A 23,521-nucleotide genomic window follows, 5' to 3' on the forward strand; every position below is an offset into this window, starting at 1 on the left:
AACGTTAGTAGCTTCATGTATTTATTTCATGTATTCTGACGGGTATAGGTGGAATGTCTCATACCTTTAAACGATTGTCCCAAGAAACAGGTCCTAGAAGATGCAGTTCTCTGTTCCCATCCAGCCCTGTCCCTGGCTGATTTTCAGCAGGATGGAAGGGGCAGCATCTCCCCCTTCTCCACTTTTCCCCCTTCTGACTGAGGGCCCCAGCCTTGTGTTAGAAATGAAGACAAAAAGGGACTCAACAAGAAGATCCCTTTTCTTATGTACTAGGGCATAGCCCTGAAAGGGCTGAGAAATTCCAGAGCGTTTAAGACTGGAAAGCACAGGCTGTGTGGTCCCTTCTTGACTCCAGGCTTCAAACACACCTTCTTGAGGACTGTATTATGTCCTCTCCTTTTTCCTAAAGGAGGGACATCAGCCAGCTCATATGGACAGAGTGTGGGCCCAGCACTGTGCTAGAAGCTTGGGGGTGAGGGACCAGATTGTATCATTTCAAAGTTACTACACAGACTCACAGAACACCCTTGTCAGATAGGCAGGGTAAGTGTTATTCCCAATTTGGAATTGAGGAAACAGAGAGGATGTGATTTACAAGGTCACTGTAGTGGCAAAAGTGGAGGCCTTCTGATGATACGTCTGTTGCTCTTTCTGCTTCCCCTAACTGCCCCAGGCTCCGGGAGTTTACTCTTTAATTATAGGGCAGAGACACCCAGATTCATCCATGTATCCATTGACAAATGTTTATTGAGCATCTGCCAGGCACTCAGCCTGGCACAGGGGATACACTATTGAGTGAAAACAGGCTCCTTTCCTGCCTTCATGGAGTTGACAGTCAGGTAAAGGATTCCAGCATTAAACAAGAACATTCTACAGATGTAGAGCTGCAGGTGGGATACACGCTATGAAAGAGAAGGATGTAGTGCTGCACAAGCATGCTGTGGGGGTTTGATCTAGTCAGGGAAGGCCTCCCTGAGGTGGCGATGCTGGAGGTGAGGTCAGCTAAGCAAACCAGGGAGAAAGACGTGTTCCTAACAGAGCTGTCATGCCAGGGCTCTGTGGTAGAGAGGGCATGGGAAGCTGAAATTGCACGGACAGAAAGCTGGACGGGAGAGGATAAGGTGTGTATATGGTGTAGATATGACTGGAGAGGATGCACGACCATTGGTACTTTGCCATATCAAAGAGCTCTGCCTTTATCTCAAGAGTCATAGGGAACCATGATGGGTGCTGGGCTAGTCAACAGCTTGATGTGCTGGGCGGGGGAGGGGATGTCCAGAGAGCAGCACAGATGGCAAGTGGTTTAGGAGGAGACATGAGATTTTGACCCCGTGCAACCATTTTTTCAGAACCCTACCTCCTTTTTCATTATCATACCAGATCATTTCAAATATTGTATATAACATTGGTTACAGAAACTTTTTTCATCAAATATAAGAGACCATATTTCCATCAAATATAAGATGAGTTATTTTATATACCAAAAATAAGAAAGAACAAAGCCAAGTGCAAGAGGAGACCGCTTCCCCTCTCCTCAAAGCTGGGACGCCCTCACTGAGAGGGTAAATAAGAAATAAAGCCACCATGCAAAAAGGGAAGGCAAGGAAACCTGAGTGTTTCACCCTTCATGCTAGATGGAGGGATGGAAAATCCCCCCTGACAAGAGGGGCCCCACGCGTGTGGAATTCACACAGGTTTGCTTTCTGAATTTGCACAATCAGTGTGCTCCAAAGGAACTTCAATTAGAGAATCTAATGTCATACAGTCTGAGGCTGAATGACCCCCAATGTCTGGCAGAAGCGGTGTGGTCATCTTCTGAAACACCTGCCTTTGTTTCAGACTGACAGTAATGACATAATGCCATTGATGGGAAAGAAGTCCTGATTTCAGAGATCCAAAACTGTGTATCTTGGGATCAATGGAAGATAGCAAAGCCCTTTTTCCTGTGCCTTGACAAGTGACCTGTCTACAGTCTCTCCAAGAACTTACTTGCCCTGTCATGAGAAGTGATGTACCCATTTGGCATGAAGACACTGCAGATATTAAAGGTCCCTTTGGCTATGTCAGTAGACCTTGACCTCATATAGCCAGATTTCCTCAGGAAAGGAAGCCCCCAATTGAATAACTCAGGTTAAACTTTCTTGTGAAAGTCCAAATAAAATGCACTTAAAGGAGTAAGATGTTGAGGATGATTTGATTTGGAGAGACTGGAAACAGAGAGGGGAAGGTAGTTAGTTGAGAATCGAGGCATGAGTCACTCACTGTTTGTACTGAGAGGTGGACCATCAGACACCTTCACTTTACAGCATTTGACAGGACAGGGCCTGCCTGAAGTCACCCAGCGGGTCATCCCCAAAGCCGGAGTCAGAACCATAAGTGATTCTCCTCACAGTAGTGGACTCATCTTCTCTGTGATCATATCTAGTCATTACTAACTATTTATTATTTAGGTGTTTTATAAGCAGACCCTTTTCTGTACTAAGAGTTTCCAAAGACAAATCGAAATAAACTAAGAAGCACTCCCAAGTCTTTCAGGGAAGGTGGAGGAGGAGACCATGACCTTCCTCTGTCCCCTGGCCAGTCCAACTCTCCTCACCCTTTGGCATCAGAACCTGATACTGAGGGGGAGCCCAAGGAGGCCTGTGGAATGTCAGAGAATCCACCTGACTCCCCACCACATGTTCACAGCTGGCATTTTAACAGTGGAGTCAAGGGTAGGGTGGGGCTGACAGTGGCCTGAGGGGGTGTCAAGAGGGGAATGTTTCACTGGGACCTAGAGGGAGGAAGGCCTGGTGGCGGGGGGGGGGGGGGGGGGGGGCTGCTGCTAGGCCCATCTGCCATAAAGGAGGAGTTTTCATTTACCAGGCAGTGAGAGGTTGGCCTCTGTGCTCTGTGCAAATGTCACCCTGGGCTGTTGGGGAGGGCAGACTGAGTGTGTGACATCTTCCTGATCATGGGTTCCCAAGGAAGCTGAAGAGTCGGTACCTTGGGAAGGCAGCAGCCTGTCCCTGCTCTGAGCCGAATGCCCGTGGCACATGGTAACTCAGCTTTGTGTTAGGAAAGGTGGAAAAGGTGTGGTAACAGGTGATTCTGCAGCTGTAGGAGGCTGGCAGAGAAGGGATGGGGCGGAGTAATAATGACAACAGAAGCCAGTCTCCCCCATGAGTCCTCTCCTCACATCACCCACCCTTCCCTAGAGGTGATCATGAAGATGGTGGCTTCCCACCTCATTCCGTCATGCAGCAGTCGGCCCATGTGGGAGGTAGCTGTGTGCCCTGCACCCACCCCCACTGCCAGCCTCTGTAAATGTCTGTGGGACTGAATGGCCTTTTCTCCTTTGTCTGTGAAACTCTTGGCCTGTGGAGAAGATTCTTTGCTCTGTAGAGGAAGACCCAGCAGTGGGTACATTTGAGGAGCAGAAGGGGCCAGTTCATTTGAACAAACACTGATTGTGCTCTGGCTCTGAAGGGAGGTGACAGATAAGGACAAGACAGCCCCTGAATAAAAGACTCAGTGTCTGGAACAGTTGGGGACCCCAATTGGGAGATGGGAAAGGCCATGAGAAGTGGTAAAATAGAGGTACGTAGTATTCCAGAAGACGGGAGAGAGATGAATTCTGACTGAGAAAGAGTAAGAGGGGCATCAGGGGGCAGAAGCGTTCTCAGGGAAGGTCCCCCCTCCAACACCTCCTTCCCAAGCCATAGCCTGTGGAGAAGGTGCCATGTAGAATTTGAGGGTGGGGGTGGGGATGAGCATGAGCACAGATTGGGATCAGGAGCCAGGAACTGTTAAGTGGAGATAAAGAGGAGATTTATAGAGACTTAACAGAGGGCAAGTTTTTGTTTCCAATTTTTTGTTATGGGAGATTCTCATCAGTATCCAGAATGTTACAGTGAGTTCCCTGTGCCTGTTACACAGCTTTGAGAGTGAGCGAGTCATGGCCAGTCCTCTCCCATTCATCTGCACCACGGCTCTTTCCGGAGTATTTTAAAGCAAACTTTGGACTTACTTAACTTAAATTCCTCAGTATGAATTTCTAAGCACTTTCTTTTTAATATGACTTCTGTGCCATTATCAAGCCTGACAGAAACCAAGAATAATTCCTTAATATCATGTGGATACACATTCCATACTCCCACGTCCCCACTTTTCGCAAGGATGTCCTGTTGTAGTTTGTTCAAATCACAATCTAAACATAGTCCACACTTGGCATTTATTTGGTGGTTACATCTCTCAGGTCTCCTGTCTCCTGTAACCATCCAGGAGGGAGAGCTTTTGAAGCTTTTCCTGGGGACAAAAAATTTCTCAGAAAACTGAAGGTCCTGGGGCACCTGGGTGGCTCAGTTGGTTAAGCAGTCGGCTCAGGTCATGCTTTCATAGTTTGTGGTTTCGAGCCCTACACTGGGCTCTGTGCTGACAGCTTTGGAGCCTGGAGCCTGCTTTGGATTCTGTGTCTCCCTCTCTCTCTGCCCCTTCCCTGCTTATGCTCTGTCTCTCTGTCTCTCAAAAGCAAATAAACGTTAAAAAGAAAGAAAGAAAGAAAGAAAGAAAGAAAGAAAGAAAGAAAGAAAGAAAGAAAAGAAAAGAAAAAACTGAAGGTCCTGGAAAGAGGATTAAAAGGGCTGAGACCTAACTAAGAAAAGTGAGACCAGGCCGGGCAAGGAAAGGGGCATTTCCACATGTTTCCATTGGCTTCTTCTAGGTATAAAACAACCGGCAGGGACACAGCCTTTCTATAGCTCTCCCCACCCATATATAAGGAACTTGACACTCAGGCCCCCTTCAGCCTCACATGTTCCTTTCCTGGGAAAACTGGGAAGTGAGGCCAGCAGGGCCCAGGCCCTAGCCAGCAAAAGGGGAAGTTGGAGATGCAAACTATGGAAAGACTCCATTAAGGGAGATTGGTGGGGGAGGCAGAGTGGCAGACTGAGGCGGCAGAGGGGTGTGGGTACTCAGGTGTCCCTGGCTTCCAGTGGAGGACGGGGCTGGAGAAATGGCACAGTTGGAGGTTTAAGAAGTTGCAATCTGTTTGCAGTTTTCTAGAGGAGGCCTGGTATTGAGAGAAAAGCTGGAGTGCCTCTTCTGTAAAGCCAGGCTTCCTTTTTTATGCCCAGGGGAATGGCTGTTGTTCCATCTCCCTGCTCTGTGGACGTGGGTGTTGACCTGGCACACCCCTCATACTGTTTCAAAGCCGTTTGCATCTCCGTAAACAAAACCTGACTCAGTCGGTGTTCTGTCTTCTTGACTCGCTTCCCAACATTTTTCTGAGAGACTAAACATGCTCCTAGGAGCCTGGTCAGAATCGCCCATACTCTCTGCCCAAAGGACAACAGGCTTAGAAGGTGGGCACTGTCTGTTTGCAGAGAGGGCCGGGCCAGGAGGAGGCAGAACCCAGTCCCACCCTACTGACACCCCTAATTTAATCAATGGTGTTGCTGCCACTTTCCTTCTGGGAACAGATTTCACTGCAGAATTTATGTCTCTGACTTTCAAGGATTAGATGGTATCAGCATTTGCTTGAGCCTCTTAGCAACCAAAGAGGCCCATTGATTAGGAAAGGCCAGCCTGATGGATTTATAGCCTGGGTGGCCTCCTTCTCAGAGTTCATGCTGTTTTGTGTAGCACATAGAGCCCCAGAGGTAATTGCATCACTTCCCCTTAATGGCCTCTGGGAATGATCCCCCCTCATATTTTAGTTGGGCCTCATTGCTCCACTGCTGGACTAGTTGGAAGGTAGGATTCTTATTAATGGGATTCCTCTAACTGCATGTTGACTTTCCGCCCACGGGGTTCAGGCATCCCTCTTCTGCAAGAGTGTCAATCAGTAAGTGGATAAAAAGAGGTCCGTACTCTTCTAGAGTCTACCGATCCCACCTCATCAAACTCCAAGCAAAGTGCAAGTGTCCCCTGCAAGGGTTAGGCTCAAAAGTGAATCACAGACAATGGTGAATTTAGAGGTAGAAATGTTCTGTGAGTTGGGAAGGCAGGAAATCACCCTGGAAAGGAGATACTAGTTGCTGGGAGGCGCAGGAGAGGGAGATTAACACAGAACAGGGGCACCTGGGTGGCTCAGTCAGTTAAGCATCTGACTTTGGCTCAGGTCCTGATCTAATGGTTCGTGAGTTCGAACCCTGCATCGGACTCTGTGCTGACAGCTCAGAGCCTGGAACTTGCTTCAGATTCTGTGTCTCCCTCTCTCTCTGTCCCTCCCCCGCTCATTTTCTCTGTCTCCCTTGAAAATAAATAAGCAGTAAAAAGTTAAAAAAAAAAAAACAGAACAAACAAATACAGAATCAAATGTCAGGTAGCGACAAGTGCTATGAAGAAATAAGGTGCAGGCACAGTGAGTTGTGTGGGGGCAGTTGGGATGCTATTTTATATAGGATGGTCAAGGGAGGCCTCCCTGAGGAGGTGACATTTGAGCAAAGACCTGAACAAAGTGACCAAGTAAATATATGAAGGAGCAAGGGCAAAGACCCTGAGATTTGGGGCTCCTGGGCCAGCAAGCAGACTGTGCGATGGGAGACACAGCAACAGAAAGGAGACAGGGAGGAAATCGGTTGGAGAAAAACCCAGATGGTACAGGCCTCGGGGGTCTGGATGAGCTTGTTGGGTTCCATCAAGAGTGCCAGGAAGCTGCTGGAAGGCTTTGATACCAGAAAAGTCAGGCTCTGCCCTCTTTTGCATCTCCCCTCAGGTGAGACCTCAACCCAGGGCTAGGCTTGCAGGTGCGGCAGAGGAAGTGAGAGGCAGTTAAGGAAAGAGCTGCGAGACCTTGGCCTGATGGTCCCCTCAGCACCCTCGTCTTTTTCTCTGTCTTCCTTGTCCCCTCCTCCCATTCTCTTTCACTCTTTGGCACAAAGAGTGTTTTAGTTTGGGAGGGTGAACAGCCCCTGGCTTTCTCGTACCCCGCTCCATGTCAGGGTTGTACACATTTTCCTCCCTGTTCCCTGACCCCAACAGAAGTCTGCTGGCTCCCAGGCGGAGTTGTGGGGAGTCGTGGTGTCATGGCTGCCGATCCAGGTGCCCGGGGCCTCTCACTGGCAGGAGCAAGCAGGTCCCAGGTCCTAGGATCTCATTCCAGTGTCTCTTCAGCAACTCGGGGAAACAATTTAGCTATACAACTGTTAAGCACCCACTGGTGTATGCTCTGGGTGGGGAGGAGATGGGCCAGAGGACATTGACAAAACCATGAAGAAAATTCTTTCTGTGCCTTCAAGTTGTTTTTCATTAGTGAGACAACCCCACCGCAGAGCTGGCCGAAGTCAGTGAGAAATATTGAGGGAGCCCTCATGTGTTTCTGTCATGGCAGGGAGAGAGACATTGCTTTTTGGAAGTTGTCTTGGAGGAGGTCACGTTTGGACTGGGCTTTGGAACACATGGAGGACTTCCAGGAGCAGGGGGGTTGGGTGAACATGGAAAATGGCTTCTGCCAGAAGATTGTAAGTCCCGAGCGGTGTGGGCCAGCTGTATGCACTGGCTTCCCGGGTGCCGAGCGCCATGATGGAAAATAAAAATGGAGGAGAGCTCCCAGTGTGGATGGGAGACAAGACCAGCACTCAGGAGTCCGTGAGCTATGTCACTCAGCATTCAATGGGGGGGAGGGGGGCGCGGCAAATGAGGCATTGCTGTGAGGAGGCTGTCGGAGCAGAGAGAAAAATTGAGCTGGATGGGACCACACGTATCATCCTGGGCAGTTCATTTGTTGAGACCACAGAATTCTTTTGAGAATGGATGAAATCTGTCAGCTCTCCTCAGAAGAGACGTATATCTGTACACATGCATTCAAGTGAAATATTTATTAAGATATAATTCACATACCATAAAATTCATCATTGAAAAGTATGCAAGTCAAGCAGCCGTGTCAAATTCAGGGCCCGCCCGTCCGTGGCAGGTGCCGGCCCGAAAGGCTGCCACAGAAACACCGCAGCTCATGGGCCCTGATCCTCTGTGCTGGGCCTCAGGGATAAATTCGGTCACAGACACCAAGAAAAAAATAAATAAATAAAATAAAAGTATGCAAGTCAGTAGTCTTTAGTATCTTCACAAGGTTATGCAATAGTCATCACCCTCTTACTCCAGGACAGTTTGTCACTCCAAAAAGAAACCTCATACCCTCTCAGAGGCCTCTCCCACCCTCCCCTCTCTCCAGCCCCGGCAACTACTAATCTGATTTCTGTCTCTATCGATTTGCCTATTCTGGGCATTTTATGCAAATAGAATCATACAGTGTGTGGCCTCTTGTGCCTGGCCCCTTTCACTCAACATAATGTCTTCAAGGTTCATCCACGTTGTAGCATGTGTCAGGACAGTGGATGCTCGAACAACCCAGGTTTGAACTATGAGGGTCCACGTTCATGTGGATATTTTTTATGAATACAGTATAGCACTGTAAATGTATTTTCTCATCCTTACAATTTTCTTAATAATACTTTCTTTTCTCTAGCTTACTTTTTTTGTGAGAATACAGCATGTGAAATATAGAACATACAAAATATTTGTCAGTCTGCTGTTTATGTTATCGGTGAGGTTTCCAGCCAACAGGAGGCTATTAGTAATTAAGTTGTGGAGGAGTTAAAAGTTATATTGTGGATTTTTGACTGCATGGGAATTCAGTGTCCTGACCCTGCATTGTTCAAGGTCAACTGTACTTCATTCTTTTTTATGAATAATATTTCTGAATTATATTCCATTGTATGGATATATTCCATTTTGTCTATCCACTCATCAGGTGATGCACATTTCAGCTGTTTCCATTTTTTGGCTTTTATGAATAATGCTGCTCTGAACATTCATGTACAAGTTTACATGCTAAAATTTGCAGAGCATTTCAGGAGGTTCATAGAACCTCTGAAACCCATCTCTGGATCTAGGAAAGCCTGTTTTACAGAAAGAGAGGAATTCAAGAGGGAATGGAGTCATCGAATTGTTTGCTTAAATATGTCCAGTTTTTTATGTCAATTATGTTATCCCCATAAAACAGATGAGAAAACCGAGGCTCAGAGAAGCCATGTCAGGCTTGTTGGAGAAGCCAGGATTTAAGCTGAGCTTTGACTGCCAAGCTGTGAAAGGCAATGATATATCCCATCTCCTCTCAACCTCCACCGAAGCCCCTATTTCCTTCAATTTACTTTTTTTGTTGTTGTTTGTTTTAAAATGTTTATTTATTTTTGAGAGAGAGAGAGCACAAACGGGGGAGGGGTAAAGAAGAGAAGTGGGGACAGAGGGTCTGAAGCAGGCTCTGTGCTGACAGCAGCGAGCCCAATGTGGGGCTCAAACTCATGACCTGAGCTGAAGTCGGACACTCAACTGATGGGGCAACCCAGGCGACCCCTTTCAATGTACTTTTGAATGGGGTATTAAGGTTCTGTTTGCCAACAAAGCATCTGTTTTGCTAAGCCCAGAACCAGCCCAGTGCACAGTGGGCATCCTAGACTGCTGCCCAATGACCCTTCCCTAAAGTGAGCTGTGACTGAAGGCCCTGCCTCTCATTCTTCCCCTCTGGGGGGCCGATTCTCCAGCCCAGCCAGAGTGTGTATCCGGCTGCGGTAATAATAGCTCAGGGGCACCAGGGCCGTCTCCTGAACAGCTGAGACATCTGTAACCCTTGCCCTGAGTGTGTTGTCCCTGTGCACGCCCTGCCCAATGAGGAGGTGCCAAAGTCAGGCTAACGATGGCATGTGGTCGGGGGTGTGGAGAAGGGGGTGGCTGCCGACCCAAGCCCTGTGTCAGCCACCATGCTCTGCTTTGTCTCCCAGCCGGTGGACAATCAGCAAGCCCTGGTCCGCAGGGAGTCTGTGGTCAACCTGGAGAATTTCAAGAAGCAGTATGTCCGCAGGCGATGGAAGGTGTGTCAGGGTTCAGGGGTGGGGGGCAGGGGGCACCGGTGGGTTCCTGGATCCCTCGAGGGTCCCTGTGCACATTCTCACCAGGCAGTTCCTTTTCTGTCTCCCTCAGCTCTCCTTCAGCATCGTCTCCTTGTGTAACCACCTCACCCGCTCCCTGATGAAGAAGGTGCACCTGAGGCCGGATGAGGACCTGGTAGGTAAATGCAGTGTTGTCTTGTTGGGTGGAATTCTGGGGTGGCCTGCAGCTTGGGGATGGGAGGGAGCAGGTGGGCCCTAACTGTTTCCCACCAGTTCTGCTCATCCTGTCCTCCGCGTGTGTGATGGGCAGAGGCTGCATATTCCGGGACTCCGCTGGGGTGGTGCTGGGTGGGGGGCCTCCGATGGGCAGCATGAGCTCCTGGAGGATCTTGCATCCTTTCCTGGTTCACCTTCAAAGGTACTGCTGCTGCCATTTCACTGCCCTAGTCTCCCCCTGAGGACTTGTAGCCTGTTGGAGCCTTGAGGACTCTGGATAATAAAATCACCACAGTCAATCCACAATTTATACCTGGCAATCCAAAGATCTGCTGTAGAATGGGAGCTTAATATTCATTTTTCAATTTTTCCATTTCTGTTTTGCTTTAGATTGCCAATAATAATAATAATAATAATATTTAGATGATATTTGATTAGCTTGCTACTGTTTTGTGTACATTTAAAATGAGGAACTTATATTGGTCAAGAGCGTGGCTTCTGGAACCAGACTTTCAGGATTCACATCTGCCACTTACTAGCTGTGTGACCTTGAGGAAAATACTTAACCTCTCTGTGCTGAAATGCTGTCACTTGTAAAATGGGGTTAACAACAGTTCCTACCTCATAGAGTCGTCACAAGGATTGAATGATGACATATTCTTAGAGCCTGGCATTATATGTGCTTAATATGGATTAGCGGTGATTCTTGTGTAAAATCTCCCTGTAGACTTTAAAGTGCAGTGCCAGTGCCTCAGAAGGCAGTGTTAGTATTTCAGACAATAGAGGTGCTCTGGACAGATGTTCCCCAGTAGTCGTCAAATGTGGTGAGGCCCCAGAGATGTCTGGGATGGCACAGGTCAGAACAGAGGCGACTCCTGTTCAGGAAGAGCGGCTGCCTGAGATGGGTGGGCAGCCAACGCTGAGCAGCCTCAGGACATACCACGCTCGCACTCGGGCTGCATCCCAGGACCTGGCACGGTGACTCTCTCCCCCCACCCCCAGGAGGGGATCCTCTTTCTTCAGCCTAAGCTCTTGTTGATTCTTGTTCTTGCTTTAAGGATTTATGGCTCCAGAGGCCCAAAACAACTGTATGGCTTTGGCCAAGACATGTCCCTTCTCTAACTGCTTTCCTCATCTGCTCTTCAAAGGGACTGGACTGTCCCTCTGAAAATCCCTGCTAATGACAGGCAGACTTTCCCCCAGCTTACTTTTTCATTATTTGGCTCTGACTCATGCTACAAAGTTGCTATTCAGCAGAGCTGGAGTTATTTTTATTGTTCTAGCCAGGCTTGGTCCAGGATGGATTTGGCTTAAGTTGATCTTGACCTTGGATTTCCAACTGGCTTATGCCAGGGGAAGGAGAGAAGGCTCTGGGAAGGAACATGGCACATGAGTTGCTCTGAAAATTCAGGCCATGGAGAGAGAGGACTAGAGGATAATTAGAAAGAATTTGTATTTCTTTCTTAATTTTTGTCCTTGTGCAAATACTTAAGAACAGTCCTCTTTTTATTCAAACACTCAGCATCATCAGTTCAATAGCTCGTTCTACAGGTGGAGAAGGAAGGCTTGGGTCCCAGACATCTATTCTACAGTTTTCCAAAAGGGAATTTCCTTTAAATAATAATAATAACAACAACAACAATAATTAATAGGTCCTTTTTTTCAGGGAGCCTTAAATTTGAACATCTGACAGCAGATGTTTTATGACACATTTAAGTCTTTCTGATGAGTGCCTCTTTTAATAAATGTTAATGATTTGATTAGACTGATGTGACTGAATGAAAAAGTAATGACCTCCAGGATGGCTGCCTTGACTCTGGTTTAGCCATGGAATGCACTTTACTCTTTTCCTCTTTCATAAAGATGGAGCACAGAGGCCCTGTCCCTGGCAAGGCTTGCCAAAGGTGCGGCCTAAGCCAGTCAGAGCAGAGGGGGTGTGGAACAGTGGCCATCAGAGCTCGGGGAGGTCCCTGTGGCTCATCCCTGCTTCCCGTTCTCTCCAGGCTGAGTTCAGGAGGCCACTCAACCCACAGAGCATGTATCCAAGTGGGCTTGATTATGTGGCAGCTACCGAGAACATCAGATACCATTTTCATTATTATGATGATGATTTGGCTTCTCTTGGTGCCTGGTTTCCCCTAGAAGCACTACCTGCTTTCCTTCCTCCTGGGATGGAGGCCTCAAGGCAGTGGTCTGGCCTCGTTTCCAGGTCCCTCCCCACCCCCACCCAATCCACCCCCCAGACTCTGGACAGAGTAACAGCCTTCGCCTCAACATCCACTTCCCTGGCTTGCAGGCCCCTGGCCCAGGTGCATAGGCCCAGGCTGCCCAGCACAACTCCATGCCTGGCCTCTCGTGACGCTCTTGCCCTGGGCTTCTCTTTTTCCCAGAGGAATTGTGAGAGTGACACAGAGGAGGACATCGCCAAGAGGAAAGCTCTCCACCCTCGGAGGAGAAGCAGTACCTCCTAGCTGGCCCGGCTCTCTCCTTGCAGACTCCGGGTCTCCGCTTGTCACCAGCACCTAGGCATTCTGCGTCCCTGAAGACTTTGCAAGACAGATGGGCCTGCAGGGCTCAGAAGAATTTCCAGGGGAGCTGGGAGCCCCTGGGAGCGGTGGCTGTCTCCTATGAAGGAGGCTCCGGCATTCCCAAAGCTCTTATTCTCCAGAAAATGGCTTTCGCCTGTCTGCCGACCTCAGAACCTGGGCTGAGGTGTGGACTTGAGAAAATGACGCAAATGAACGTCATCATCACGGGGGAAGGTCAGACTCAGGCAGGTTTTTCTTACAGGATGAGGGAGTTCAGAGCTAGCCTGGTCAAAAATTACACCAGAAAGACAGAGACCTCCCCCATGGGAGCAAGACACAAGTGAGTGAAGTGAATCTTAGGGTGTGAGGGACCAATCTTGTGACCTCCCAGAACCCACATGGAATCAACCTGTTGGGCAGACCAACATATTTGACCTTCTAAAGCAGCCCACTGTATTGTAATTTTTTTTTAATTTTTATTAAACTTCTGGTTTTACCTGGTGCTTGGCTTCTTTTAGGGCTATCCCCATCCGGTTTTCTTTAGCTCAGGTGCCTATGAGTCCGGGGGAGCCCCCAAGGTTGGGGTGCTGAGTGGACAGTACCTCAGAAGGTCACACTGAACCATGCCCTCTGGACTGTAGGGCACCTGCCTTCTATATCCTTCCTTAAGGGTTTCCATCCCCCAGATCAGTGCAGATACAGCATATAATGCCTGCACCACCTCTGCCACTACTCCTATCACTACTGCTGATACAGGCTTGATTGTGTCTCCCAACCTCTAGTACCACAGAATATGACTGTATTTGGGAAGAGGATCTTAAAGAGGTAATCCAATTAAAATGAGGTCATTGGGATGGGGCCTGGTCCAATGTGCTGGTGTCCTTACAAGAGGAAGAGACTAGGACATCAGAGAAAGACCATGTAACAACACAGGGAGAAGACAGCCAGCTACAAGGTAAGGAGAGGGGCCTCAGAAGAAAATAACCCTGCCAATACCTCGATCTCAGACTAAGGGCCTCAAAAGCTATGACAAAATAAATTCCTGTTGTTTAAGCCACCAGTCTGTGCCACTTTGTTAGGGCAGTCCCCCGGAAATAAATACACCTGCCAACTATGGCCCAGATAGGGGCGGGGGACTTTTGAAAGATGTAGAGGAAGAAGGGCAGAGAAACCCACAGGGAGAAAGGAGAGGAAAAGAGGTGGGTTACGTGCACCCTGGGGTGAGCATGGTAAGGGAAGCTTCATGAAATGGAAATCTGGGCGCTGCTTTCCAGGTCGAATGAATGGTGATGCTGACCAGAAACCCAAGAGAAGGTCTTTAGAAGCCAGAGATCAGGGTTGAGGCACTGAGGCTGAGAAAGTATGTGAGAAGAGGTGGGAAGAAAGGGTAAGTTTTGGAAGGTGAATGGGGCAAAGGAAAAAAGAAAAGAAAAGGCCCAGGGAACAGGGAGTCATCCTTTCCCTTTGTCAGCAGCAGGTTTGAAGCCAGGGGGCCAAACTGCCTTCAGCTAGTGCATGGATCCAGAGCAAAATGGCCCCACAGGCACAGAAAGGCAGTCCAGTTTCAGAAAAGCTTACAGAGAGAAAGGGAGTGGACCTGCCGGCATGTTGAGGAAGTCCTGCAGCTGACCTGTAGTTCCTGGGTGTCCCCAGTTCTCGGGCAGGACCAGCTCTGTGCCTCGCAACAGCCTCTGGAGGATGGCTGCTGCTGGGAGCCACGTTCAAGGCCCCTGGGCCTGTGAGGGGCTCTTGGCTGTGGCTGGGGGGAACAGGGGCTCAGTGGGAGCTCCTGGGAAGTAAAGTGTGGTAGTGGGGGGACTTTGAGGATGCCTCCAGGGGCCAGCAGCCAGAAAAAGCCAGGCGCCCATACCACTCCCATAGAGAGTCTCAGTCCCTGTGACCTCTCTGCTGGCAGATGGCGGGTACCCTCCAGGTGTGAAGATGAGGGGAGCAGCTGGCCCATGGGAACCAGGTATGTTGGGTTAGCTCTGAAGAAGGATGTGTTGGCCAGCTGACACTTCAAGGCCGAAAGAGACCACAGTGTGCTCTGAGGCGGATGGAATTTTCCAGTGACGAGAGCTGTGCTCGGTTAAAAGGCAAGTCTTCAAAGAGATCTGAGGGAGCCCTGCCCCGGAGTGTTTGCCTGTGTGTTTGCAGGATGCCACATTAATATTTCACAAATGCACACATAAATATTTTAGCGCACTGTGTTTTAATGTCAATCTCACCAGCTTTCCTGACTCCAGATCTTAGAGTGCACTTGCCTTTTCCAGTCACATACTTATTTGCTGAAAACCTTACTTTGGAAGCAAATAAAGGCCCTATCATAAGAGGTGAACCACAAAATTTCTATGAAAGAAAAGTCAAGCCCTATGATGTATGGACATGTAGGTACATGTGAAAAGAGCTGAATTGAGGAATCACAAGGAATTTTATCGGGCAGAGGCTTGTACAACTTTCTTTCCATCTGGTTCCCAGCTTGTTGTCATCCCGACATTGTTCTGTTCACTGTAGCTGGACCCCAAAGAATAATGTCTTCTTTGGTGGTCTGTTGAGAGGATCCCATTCTAAGCAAACCTTAATGGGCTGAGGGATGGGAGCAGTTGAAGAGTCGTGAACAATGGGTAATTGACATTTCAAAAAGCAGAAACACAGTTGGTGACCTTCCACTAATAGTTTCTTCCTGTTTTTCCCTTTCCCCCACCAGTTCTGTCTCCCCCTCCTTCCATTAGCAAGTCATAATATATAGCTGAAGTACATACTTTAGTAATGTCTTCACTTACTGAATAAAATTCATGTTCCCAGTTCTTAATCTAAAAAACAGTTGATTATATTATCTAGGGAGAAGTAATTTTGTAAGGATTCCCACCCCCACCCTCCCACCCCCGGACCAGTGATCTCCACCCCTGAGCTAGAAGAAAAATAAGAGGAAAAAAAAAACAACAGAGCTCACAGTAATTTTTAAAAACCTGTTCCGCAGGAGGAACACTTGACCTACAGGCTTTCACTAAACCCTCTGCATAACCTTGTCAGGGGAACAAGAACCCCATTTATACAGATGAGGAAGCTGAGACTCAGCAGAGTTAAGAAATTTGCATGCAATCACACAGCTTGAGTACTTGGGATCTAGATTTCAGCCCAGTTTTGCCTACCCTGCAATCCACATTCTTCTCTACTGTTCCTGGAGAAACAGTGTTGAGTTAAAAAAGCATCCCGGAAAACCACATACAGTATGATACTATTTTTATAAAGCTCAAAAACTATACCATATGTTGTTTAGGGATACATGCAAGTATTATAAAACTGTATTTTAAAAGCAAGACAATGACATCATTCACAATTCAAGGTGAAGCTTACCTCTGGGCAGCTGAGATGGGGAGGAGCTCAAGGGTGGGTACTAGGCTGTTGGCAGTGTTCTAGCCAACACCAAGTTCACCGAGGCTCTCAGAGTTCATTTCACTATTGGGCTTTCTTACTTACATATTATCAACCCTTGCAAGTATAAAGTATTACCTTAAAATAATGAAGAGAGGAAGTGAGGTGAAAAAAATAGATCCTAATGGTCATCGGGTCATCAGATGCCACAGTGTTCAGGACACGAAGCTGTGTGGTGACTACCCTTGCGTGTGCCTTGCCCCTCGAAACTCGATGGCGGGCTGCCCTCCGTCGTTTTACTGGCACCTTGATCAGAGCTCATCCTGCCACCCTATGAGAGTACCTGGCTTGGATTAATATTCCTTGTTTATTTATTTTTGAGAGAGAGGGAGAGAGAGACAGAGTGCAAGTGGGCTAAGGGCAGAGAGAGAGGGAGACACAATCTGAAGCAGCCTCCAGGCTCCGAGCTGTCAGCACAGAGCCTGCTGCGGGACTCAAACTCACAAGCCGTGAGATCATGACCTGAGTCAAAGTCGGATGCTTAACCGACTGAGCCACCCGGGTGACCCCTTAATACTCCCATTTTATTTATTTATTTATTATTATTTTTTTAACGTTTATTTATTTTTGAGACAGGGAGAGACAACAGAATGGGGGAGGGTCAGAGCAAGAGGGAGACACAGAATCTGAAACAGGCTCCACGCTCTGAGCTGTCAGCACAGAACCTGACGCAGGGCTCGAACTCACGGACTGTGAGATCATGACCTGAGCCGAAGTCGGATGCTTAACCGACTGAGCCACCCAGGTGCCCCAATACTCCCATTTTAAAGAGAAAGGGCAGAAAATATTCCCTGCCCGTCCCATCTCTGCCTTCCCAGTCATAACCTCCCCATGGAATTTGTGTAAGGACTCTGGTCTGAGGATGTCTTCTGAGGCCAAGCAGATTGAGCTTGCCAACCCTTGCTCTGGGTGTCTCTTTGAATTTAAACCCAGAAGCTGGGTGGGATTTGAACTGCCATCTGGGCCATTCCCCTGTTCTTGGGTAGGATGGCCCTTGGGTTTCTTCATCTCATTTTGAATTGAGAGAAGGCGATCCTGTGTCTTTTGTCAATTCCCTTTTCTGGTTCTTATCGGTCCTGATTATATCGCACCACTCCGAGCCAAAAAGTTTGGGCTAAATCCTGCCACTTTTCAGCAGTTGCATCTTGATCTTGTAATTCAACTTTTGCAGACCTTGATTTGTTTGCTTGTTTATTTAAGTAATCTTTACACCCATCGTAGGGCTTGAACTCATGACCCCGAGATCAAGAGCTGCATGTTCTACTGACTGAGCCAGCCAGGCGCCCTGGACCTCAATTAAAAAAAAAAAAAAATCTTTTTTTTAATGTTTATTTATTATTGAGAGACAGAGAGAGACAGAGTATGAGCAGGGGAGGGGCAGAGAGAGAGGGAGACACAGAATCCGGAGCAGGCTCCACGCTCAACGCGGGGCTTGAACTCACAAACCACGAGATCATGACCTGAGCTGAAGTCAGATGCTTAACCGACTGAGCCACCCAGGTGCCCCTGGACCTCAGTTTTTTAATCTGTGAAATGGTGATAATAATATTGTTACTTGTCATGAGTGCCTTATCGAGACCTACTTAGCAAAGGAGATTTGTCGACTTCGAAGAACTTGGCAAACATAAGGGATTTTTTATTTACATAATGTAACTGCACTCTGGGGCCACAGGCAACTTTGAGAAGTGCTAAAAGAGAATGACCATGGCCAATAGTGACACTCAACACTGGTGGCCTAGATTCCTGGTACAGGGCTCCTGGGGCCTGGATGCACCTCTTGCTCAGCTCTCCTTCTCCTACATGCCTGTGTGATGTCTGATTCTGCCCAGACACTCAGCAAAGGTTTATTAAATATAGGAGAGAGCAGGAAGGGCTTTCCCCCCACACTGGTGCCAGAGGCTGTCAGCTGGCCATCTGATTCTCCCCTCTCTGGAGGGGGCCTGCTGGAAGGCCAGAAGCAGAAACAGAGTCAGGTATTGAGCGGCACTTACTGCTTCTTTGTCTTTTCATTCAGGCCCTGTGGTATGATTACTAAAGATCTAAGGAGAGAAGGCACAGTGAAAGGAGTGATGGGAGGAACAAGGGGAGAAAGGAAAGGAGAGAAGTGTTGCAGCCACCAAGTCAGCCACTAGGCTCTCCTTCTGGGGATGGGGATCCTGCAGTAAGGGGCACTCGTAACAGCTGCCCCAGCCACCAGCACATTCTCCCCAGGCTAGTCTCTCCCCAGGCTGATGACTGAGCCAATGATTGAGCATGGCAGGGTGGGGGCTGGGTGGGAGGAAAGGCAGGTTCTAGAACCAGGCCACTCCTGTCCAGTGTAGGATGCCCTAATCCTTGTTCTGGGGCTCCCCAGCCCCCTGGCTGAGACTCTCTCAAAGCTGCACTGTGCTCTGAGCCCCTTCCTATCCAGCCCTCCTTCCTTCCCTCTCTCCTGTGTTCTGTGTCAGACCTCCTTGTGTCTGAAACACCCCCTTGCCCACTCCTGCTCCCTTGCCCTTTATCTTTCCTAGGTAACCGTTCACCCATATCTCCTGCATTTCTGATTCTATTCCATCCTGACATCTGCTTCCCAGGGCACCTGCACTAACAAAGGGGGAGAGGGAGATGGCGGGGAAATTTGAACTTGTGCCTCCTTTCCATCTCCGCTGATCTCCTTTGGCAGGCGTGAACTGACAGAGCCAACTTGCTCCCTCGATGACTGGGGGCAGAGCAGCCAGTGCTGAGTTCACGTCTTTTGAAAAAGTGATGGTGGTTGTGTCTTTGGCTAAAAAGCATTTTTCTTTCTTTCTTTCTTTCTTTCTTTCTTTCTTTCTTTCTTTCTTTCTTTCTTCCTTTCTTTTGAATTTAATTTTTTTTAGTAATCTCTCTCTCTCTCTCTCTCTCTCTCTCTCTCTTTTAAGTAGGCTTCACACCTAGCACAGAGACCAGTACAGGACTTGAACTCACCACCCTGAGATCAAGACCTGAGCTGAGATCAAGAGTTAGCTGCTTAACCAACTGAGACACCCAGGCACCCCATGTTTTTTTAAGTAATTTCTACACCCAGTGCGGGGCTTGAACTCACAACCCCGAGATCAAGGATCACATGCTCCACCGACTGGGCCAGGCAGGTGCCCCCAAAAGCATTTAAGTAAAAGCTAATCCCCTCTTTCTGTTCTTTCTCCTGTCTCTTATCTTGAATCCCCAAATCCTGAACGTGGCCAAAGATGCACCTCATGACCTAGCCCCTGACTGTTGCTCTAGCCCTCGAGCCCTTTGCTCACTGTGCCCCAGCCACAGGTCAAGAGCACCCTGTGTTCCTCTCAGGTGTTCCTTCCTGCTTGCTTCAGGACCAGGCACATGCCCGTGGTCCACAGGGTCCCCTCTCCCACCCCAAACCCCATCTAGTTTCTACCTTTTGGGAGCTAACTCCTAATTCTTTAAGTCTCAACTTAAATGACCTTCCCCCACTTCCAGAAGAAGTTAGGTCCCCCTTCTATAACCTCTCATTGCGCCTTTATGAAACTCCTTAATTTTAATTAAGGCTGGGGGGCTTAGACAACTCAACTTTATTTACTCACAATTCTAGCAGCTGGAAGTCTAAGATCAAGGTGTCAGGAAGGTTGGTTTCTTCTGAGGCCTTTCTCATTGGCCCTCCTTCTGCATGTCTGTGTCCTAATCTCTTAACATTAGTCATACTGGATTAGGACCGCCCCCCCCATGACCTTATTTTAAGAGGTAATTTACCTCCAAATCAGGCACAGTCTAAGGTATTGGAGGTTAGGACTTCAACATATGAATTTCAGGAGGAAAAGAGGGAGATAATTCAGCACACAACAAATGCTTACTTTAAGAATTACTTAGGGGGCCCCTGGGTGGCTCAGTTGGTTAAGCGTTTGACTCTTGATTTCAGCTCAGATCGTGATCTCATGGTTGGTGGGATTGAGCCCCACCTGGGGCTCTATACTGAACACTCAGAGACCACAAGCTCCACGGGAGCAGCACTGGGTCTCCCCATTTGCTGTTTTCTGTACAGTACCTGTGGGTGCTCAGCAAGTATTTATGGAAGGAATTAATGAATGAGTTTTCTTTCCTGGGTAGATCCAAAATGGCAAGGGTAGCTGCAGGATCTCAGAGTTGTAAGAAGCCACAACAGAGCCCTCCGAACCAGACAACGGGCAGCCACACTCTCCTGGCATGCCCATCCCTCATGGGTGTACCCAGTTCACACACTGGTGTTGAAGGCTTACTGTGCATCAGACTTTTGTCTGGCCTTAAAGGACGGATAATCTTCTGATAAGAGAAGAGGAAAAAAAAAGATATGGGTTGGTGTTCTGATTTCTTGTCCTTGTGCCTTTTCATGATTGGACTTTGGAAAGTTACCAAATAAATGAAAGAGCAAAACTTCTTTTCTGGGCACTGAATCAGTAGTGTGATGAATTAAAAATTCTATGCTTTTCCCCTCCTCTAGTCATTGTGTCCCTGTTTCTAGGTCTGAGACCCAGAGGGCCCTGCCAAAGAGCTGGGAGCCACTTGTTGGGGTCTGAACAGGGGTTCAAGGTTAAGTAAGCATGGAGGACAGATCTGACTCTGACCAAGTCCTTTAGAAGAGCGTATGTGTGTGTTTCTGGGTGTTCCCAGGTATCCGTGTGTGTGCATGTCTCCGTGTGGGTATATTTGGATGTGTCTATGTGTATGTGGATCACTGGATGTGTCTGAGTTTTCTGTGTGTCTGTCTTTGTTTCTGTGTGTGTTCGTCTGTGTGTCTAGGTGTGTCTGGATGTGAGTATCCGTCTCTATGTGGGTATATCAGGATGTCTGGGTCTTGTCCAAAAGGAATCATGGGGAAAGGGCCTCTGGGGCCACACTTTGCAGCACCTGGTTCTAATGCTGTCATACCTCTGAGGCTGCTCTATTTGACATTCCAGGGGACAGGGTTGAGGACAGCCACCTCTGCTGAGTCATAAGGATGTGGGCTATATGTGTTCACAGTTGGACATATCTCCTTTCACACACACGGGGAGGGGAGATTTCAGACGGGTTGGCTGGCCCTGCATTCTTTCAGAAGGTGATGACCTCAGCCAGCCCCAGGAAGGGACGGAAATGAGAATGTTCATGAGACCCGCAGGTTGACAGAAGGTGAACTGAGACCCTGGTGTTCTCCAGCTGGGTCCCCTGGGTCATGGCTTACTCAGACCATCCCAATAACCAAGCTGCCAGCTTTGAAACTGACTGATGGGCACTCCCTGATGAGGGAGGAAGCCAGGGTGGATTGTCTTGAAAGGTACAAACAGCAGACCTCACCAAACTCTTACAACCAGTGCTGACCCTGGAAGGCCCTGCCAAGCCATGAGTCTAGACCCTGGAAAACCCTTCCTTTCCCTCTTCAAGCCAACCAACCAACCAACCAACCAACAAATAAACAGAAAGCCCCGCAACGGTATGCTTAGCCAAAATGCGATCAAGTGAGTCTTTCAAGCTTGTCTGATTCAAACAGTAAAATTTCCCCCCAGGGAGGGCAGGGGCAGAAAGCCCCAATCACATGCCCCTTGACTGGAATGGGTTTCCTAGGCTCTTTCCCAAGAGCAGATGGGAAAGGGCAAGAGGACATTTGCCCATGGGTGTGTACTTGGTAGGGCATCATGGATGGGAAAGGGTTTGAGCTGGGCAGGGGATGTAAACATACACCTTCTGAGCATTCATGTGTGCCTGGCATGGTGCTAGGCATGGTTCTCAAGGAGCCCAGGTGGGGGCAAACCTGTAGATATTCAGCTTACCTGTAGATAAGCTGTTTCCCCTCGCCCGTGAAGCTGGAGGCACAGGTGTAGATAAGGTGAGGGAAGTGGGTGTGGGTGGGTCAAGGACGGGTTAATCCTTCTAAGGAGGCCATAATCAGAGGAGGGAGATCGCTGGCCTGGTACAGGGGACCCTCACCACGGTCCTGGGTTGTATTTGCACAGTGAAGACCACGGACAAAAACTCATGTTTGTCTACCATCGCTCTCCTCCGGTAAGGTCCAGCCAGCCTGTGGAGCCCTGGGGGTCCGGAATGCAGGGCAGTGGGCTTGGCGGGGGTCAGGTTTGCCTGGGGAGAGAGCGGCCTGGGAAGGAGGTTGGGTGGTCAGTACCTGCCTAAGCAGGGACGTCAGTGACTTTGTAGATGCTCCTCCAACCTCACTGAGGGTGCCCAGAGGTAACAGGGAGCTCATGCTCTCCTGGAAGGACCCTCCAGAGCTGATGTCAAACTGTTCACTTTGTTACAAGTTCTTTCTCTGGTTGAGAACAAATCGGTCTCCCTGAAGATCCATCCATTGCCCTCGTTCTGTCTTCCGGGGTCACATGCATTTAACAAATATATGGAGGTAAAGTTGAAAAAAACATTCTGTGTCCTCAAGTGACAAGCACAGCTGTTATGCAGAGCAGGATGAAATAGAGGCTAAGCTGTGAGCTGAGGGGGGAGACTTGTGTCCTGACTGATGGGAGCCCTGGGGGCATCCAGAGGAAGTGAGGTTACAGACAGGCCTCTTTTTTTTAATATTAAATATAATTTATTGTCAAATTGGTTTCCATACAACACCCAATGCTCATCCCAACAGGTGCCCTCCTCAGTACCCCTCACTCACCCTCCCCTCCCTCCCACCCCCCATCAACCCTCAGATTGTTCTCAGTTTTTAAGAGTCTCTGATGTTTTGGCTCCCTCCCTCTCTAACCTTTTTTTTTTTTTCCCCCTTCCCCTCCCCCATGGTCTTCTGTTAAGTTTCTCAGGATCCACATATGAATGAAAACATACGGTATCTGTCTTTCTCTGCAGACAGGCTTCTCTAAGGGTATTTGCGTTTGTGGAGGGGCTGTGGGGGCCAGGCCAAGCCACAGCTTGAGCCAGGAGAGGGCAGAGAAGCTGCTGGGGCCATAGAGTAGCCTGGCAGGATGAGGGCCTGGTGTGGAGGGCAGCTGTGCTGGCCATGGCGGCTGGATCACAGAGGCCTTGAACCGAGGCCTGAGGAGGTCCAGAAGTTTTGTGAGACTTTATCAGAACTGTGGTTTACATCAGGTATTCTCAAAGTGTGGTCCCTGACCAGCAGCATTAACATCACCTGGGACCCTATTAGAAATGCATATTCTCAGGCTCTACCACAGACCTGCTGCATTACAAACTCTGGGGGTGGGACCTAACTGTCTGCTTTATTAAGACTTCGGGTGATTCTGATGCAGTCTTTTGAAAGCTAAAATAACTGAGGGCTGAGGGAGGACTGAGGTGGGAGGGGTCTGGAGGAGGAAGAACAGCCGGGGCCCCTGGAATCACCCGCATTGGCAGGAAGCCGGCCTGGCCTGGGGAGGGGCCAGGAAGCATTAGACAGATCTGGGTTCTGGTGTCGACTCCTCACCTGGCTGCATGAACCTGGGCGAGGAAGGTGCCTCTCCTGGGCCTCAATTTCTGCACCTTCAAAAAGGAGTCCCAGCTGGGGGATGGTAGGAGATCTCGCCAACAACTGTCCCA

General features: G+C 48.7%; 1 protein-coding gene and 1 non-coding gene across 4 annotated transcripts in view; both read left to right on the forward strand.

Moving 5' to 3' along the window:
• The window catches only part of DAPK2 (death associated protein kinase 2), a 119,330-nt gene extending 106,224 nt beyond the window's left edge, over positions 1 to 13,106 (forward strand). For 2 of the 3 annotated variants that reach the window (XM_047074978.1, XM_047074976.1), the window contains 3 exons: positions 9,759 to 9,848; positions 9,958 to 10,041; positions 12,473 to 13,106. In XM_047074978.1, the coding sequence (XP_046930934.1) occupies positions 9,759 to 9,848; positions 9,958 to 10,041; positions 12,473 to 12,553 (255 nt within the window). In that variant the 3' untranslated portion in view covers positions 12,554 to 13,106. Of the gene's footprint in view, positions 1 to 9,758; positions 9,849 to 9,957; positions 10,046 to 12,472 lie in introns of all 3 variants that reach the window. The other variant, XM_047074979.1, reaches the window with a different exon arrangement.
• On the forward strand, positions 7,855 to 7,988 carry LOC124509023 (small nucleolar RNA SNORA5). Its single transcript, XR_006961383.1, has one exon. It is a non-coding gene; the product is annotated as a small nucleolar RNA SNORA5 (small nucleolar RNA).
• Positions 13,107 to 23,521: the final 10,415 nt, after the last annotated feature.

Source organism: Lynx rufus, unplaced genomic scaffold (genome assembly GCF_022079265.1).
Source record: "Lynx rufus isolate CCGP_SWC_20201006 ecotype Redwood Valley unplaced genomic scaffold, mLynRuf1.p SCAF_13, whole genome shotgun sequence".
Classification (NCBI taxonomy): Eukaryota; Metazoa; Chordata; class Mammalia; order Carnivora; family Felidae; genus Lynx; species Lynx rufus.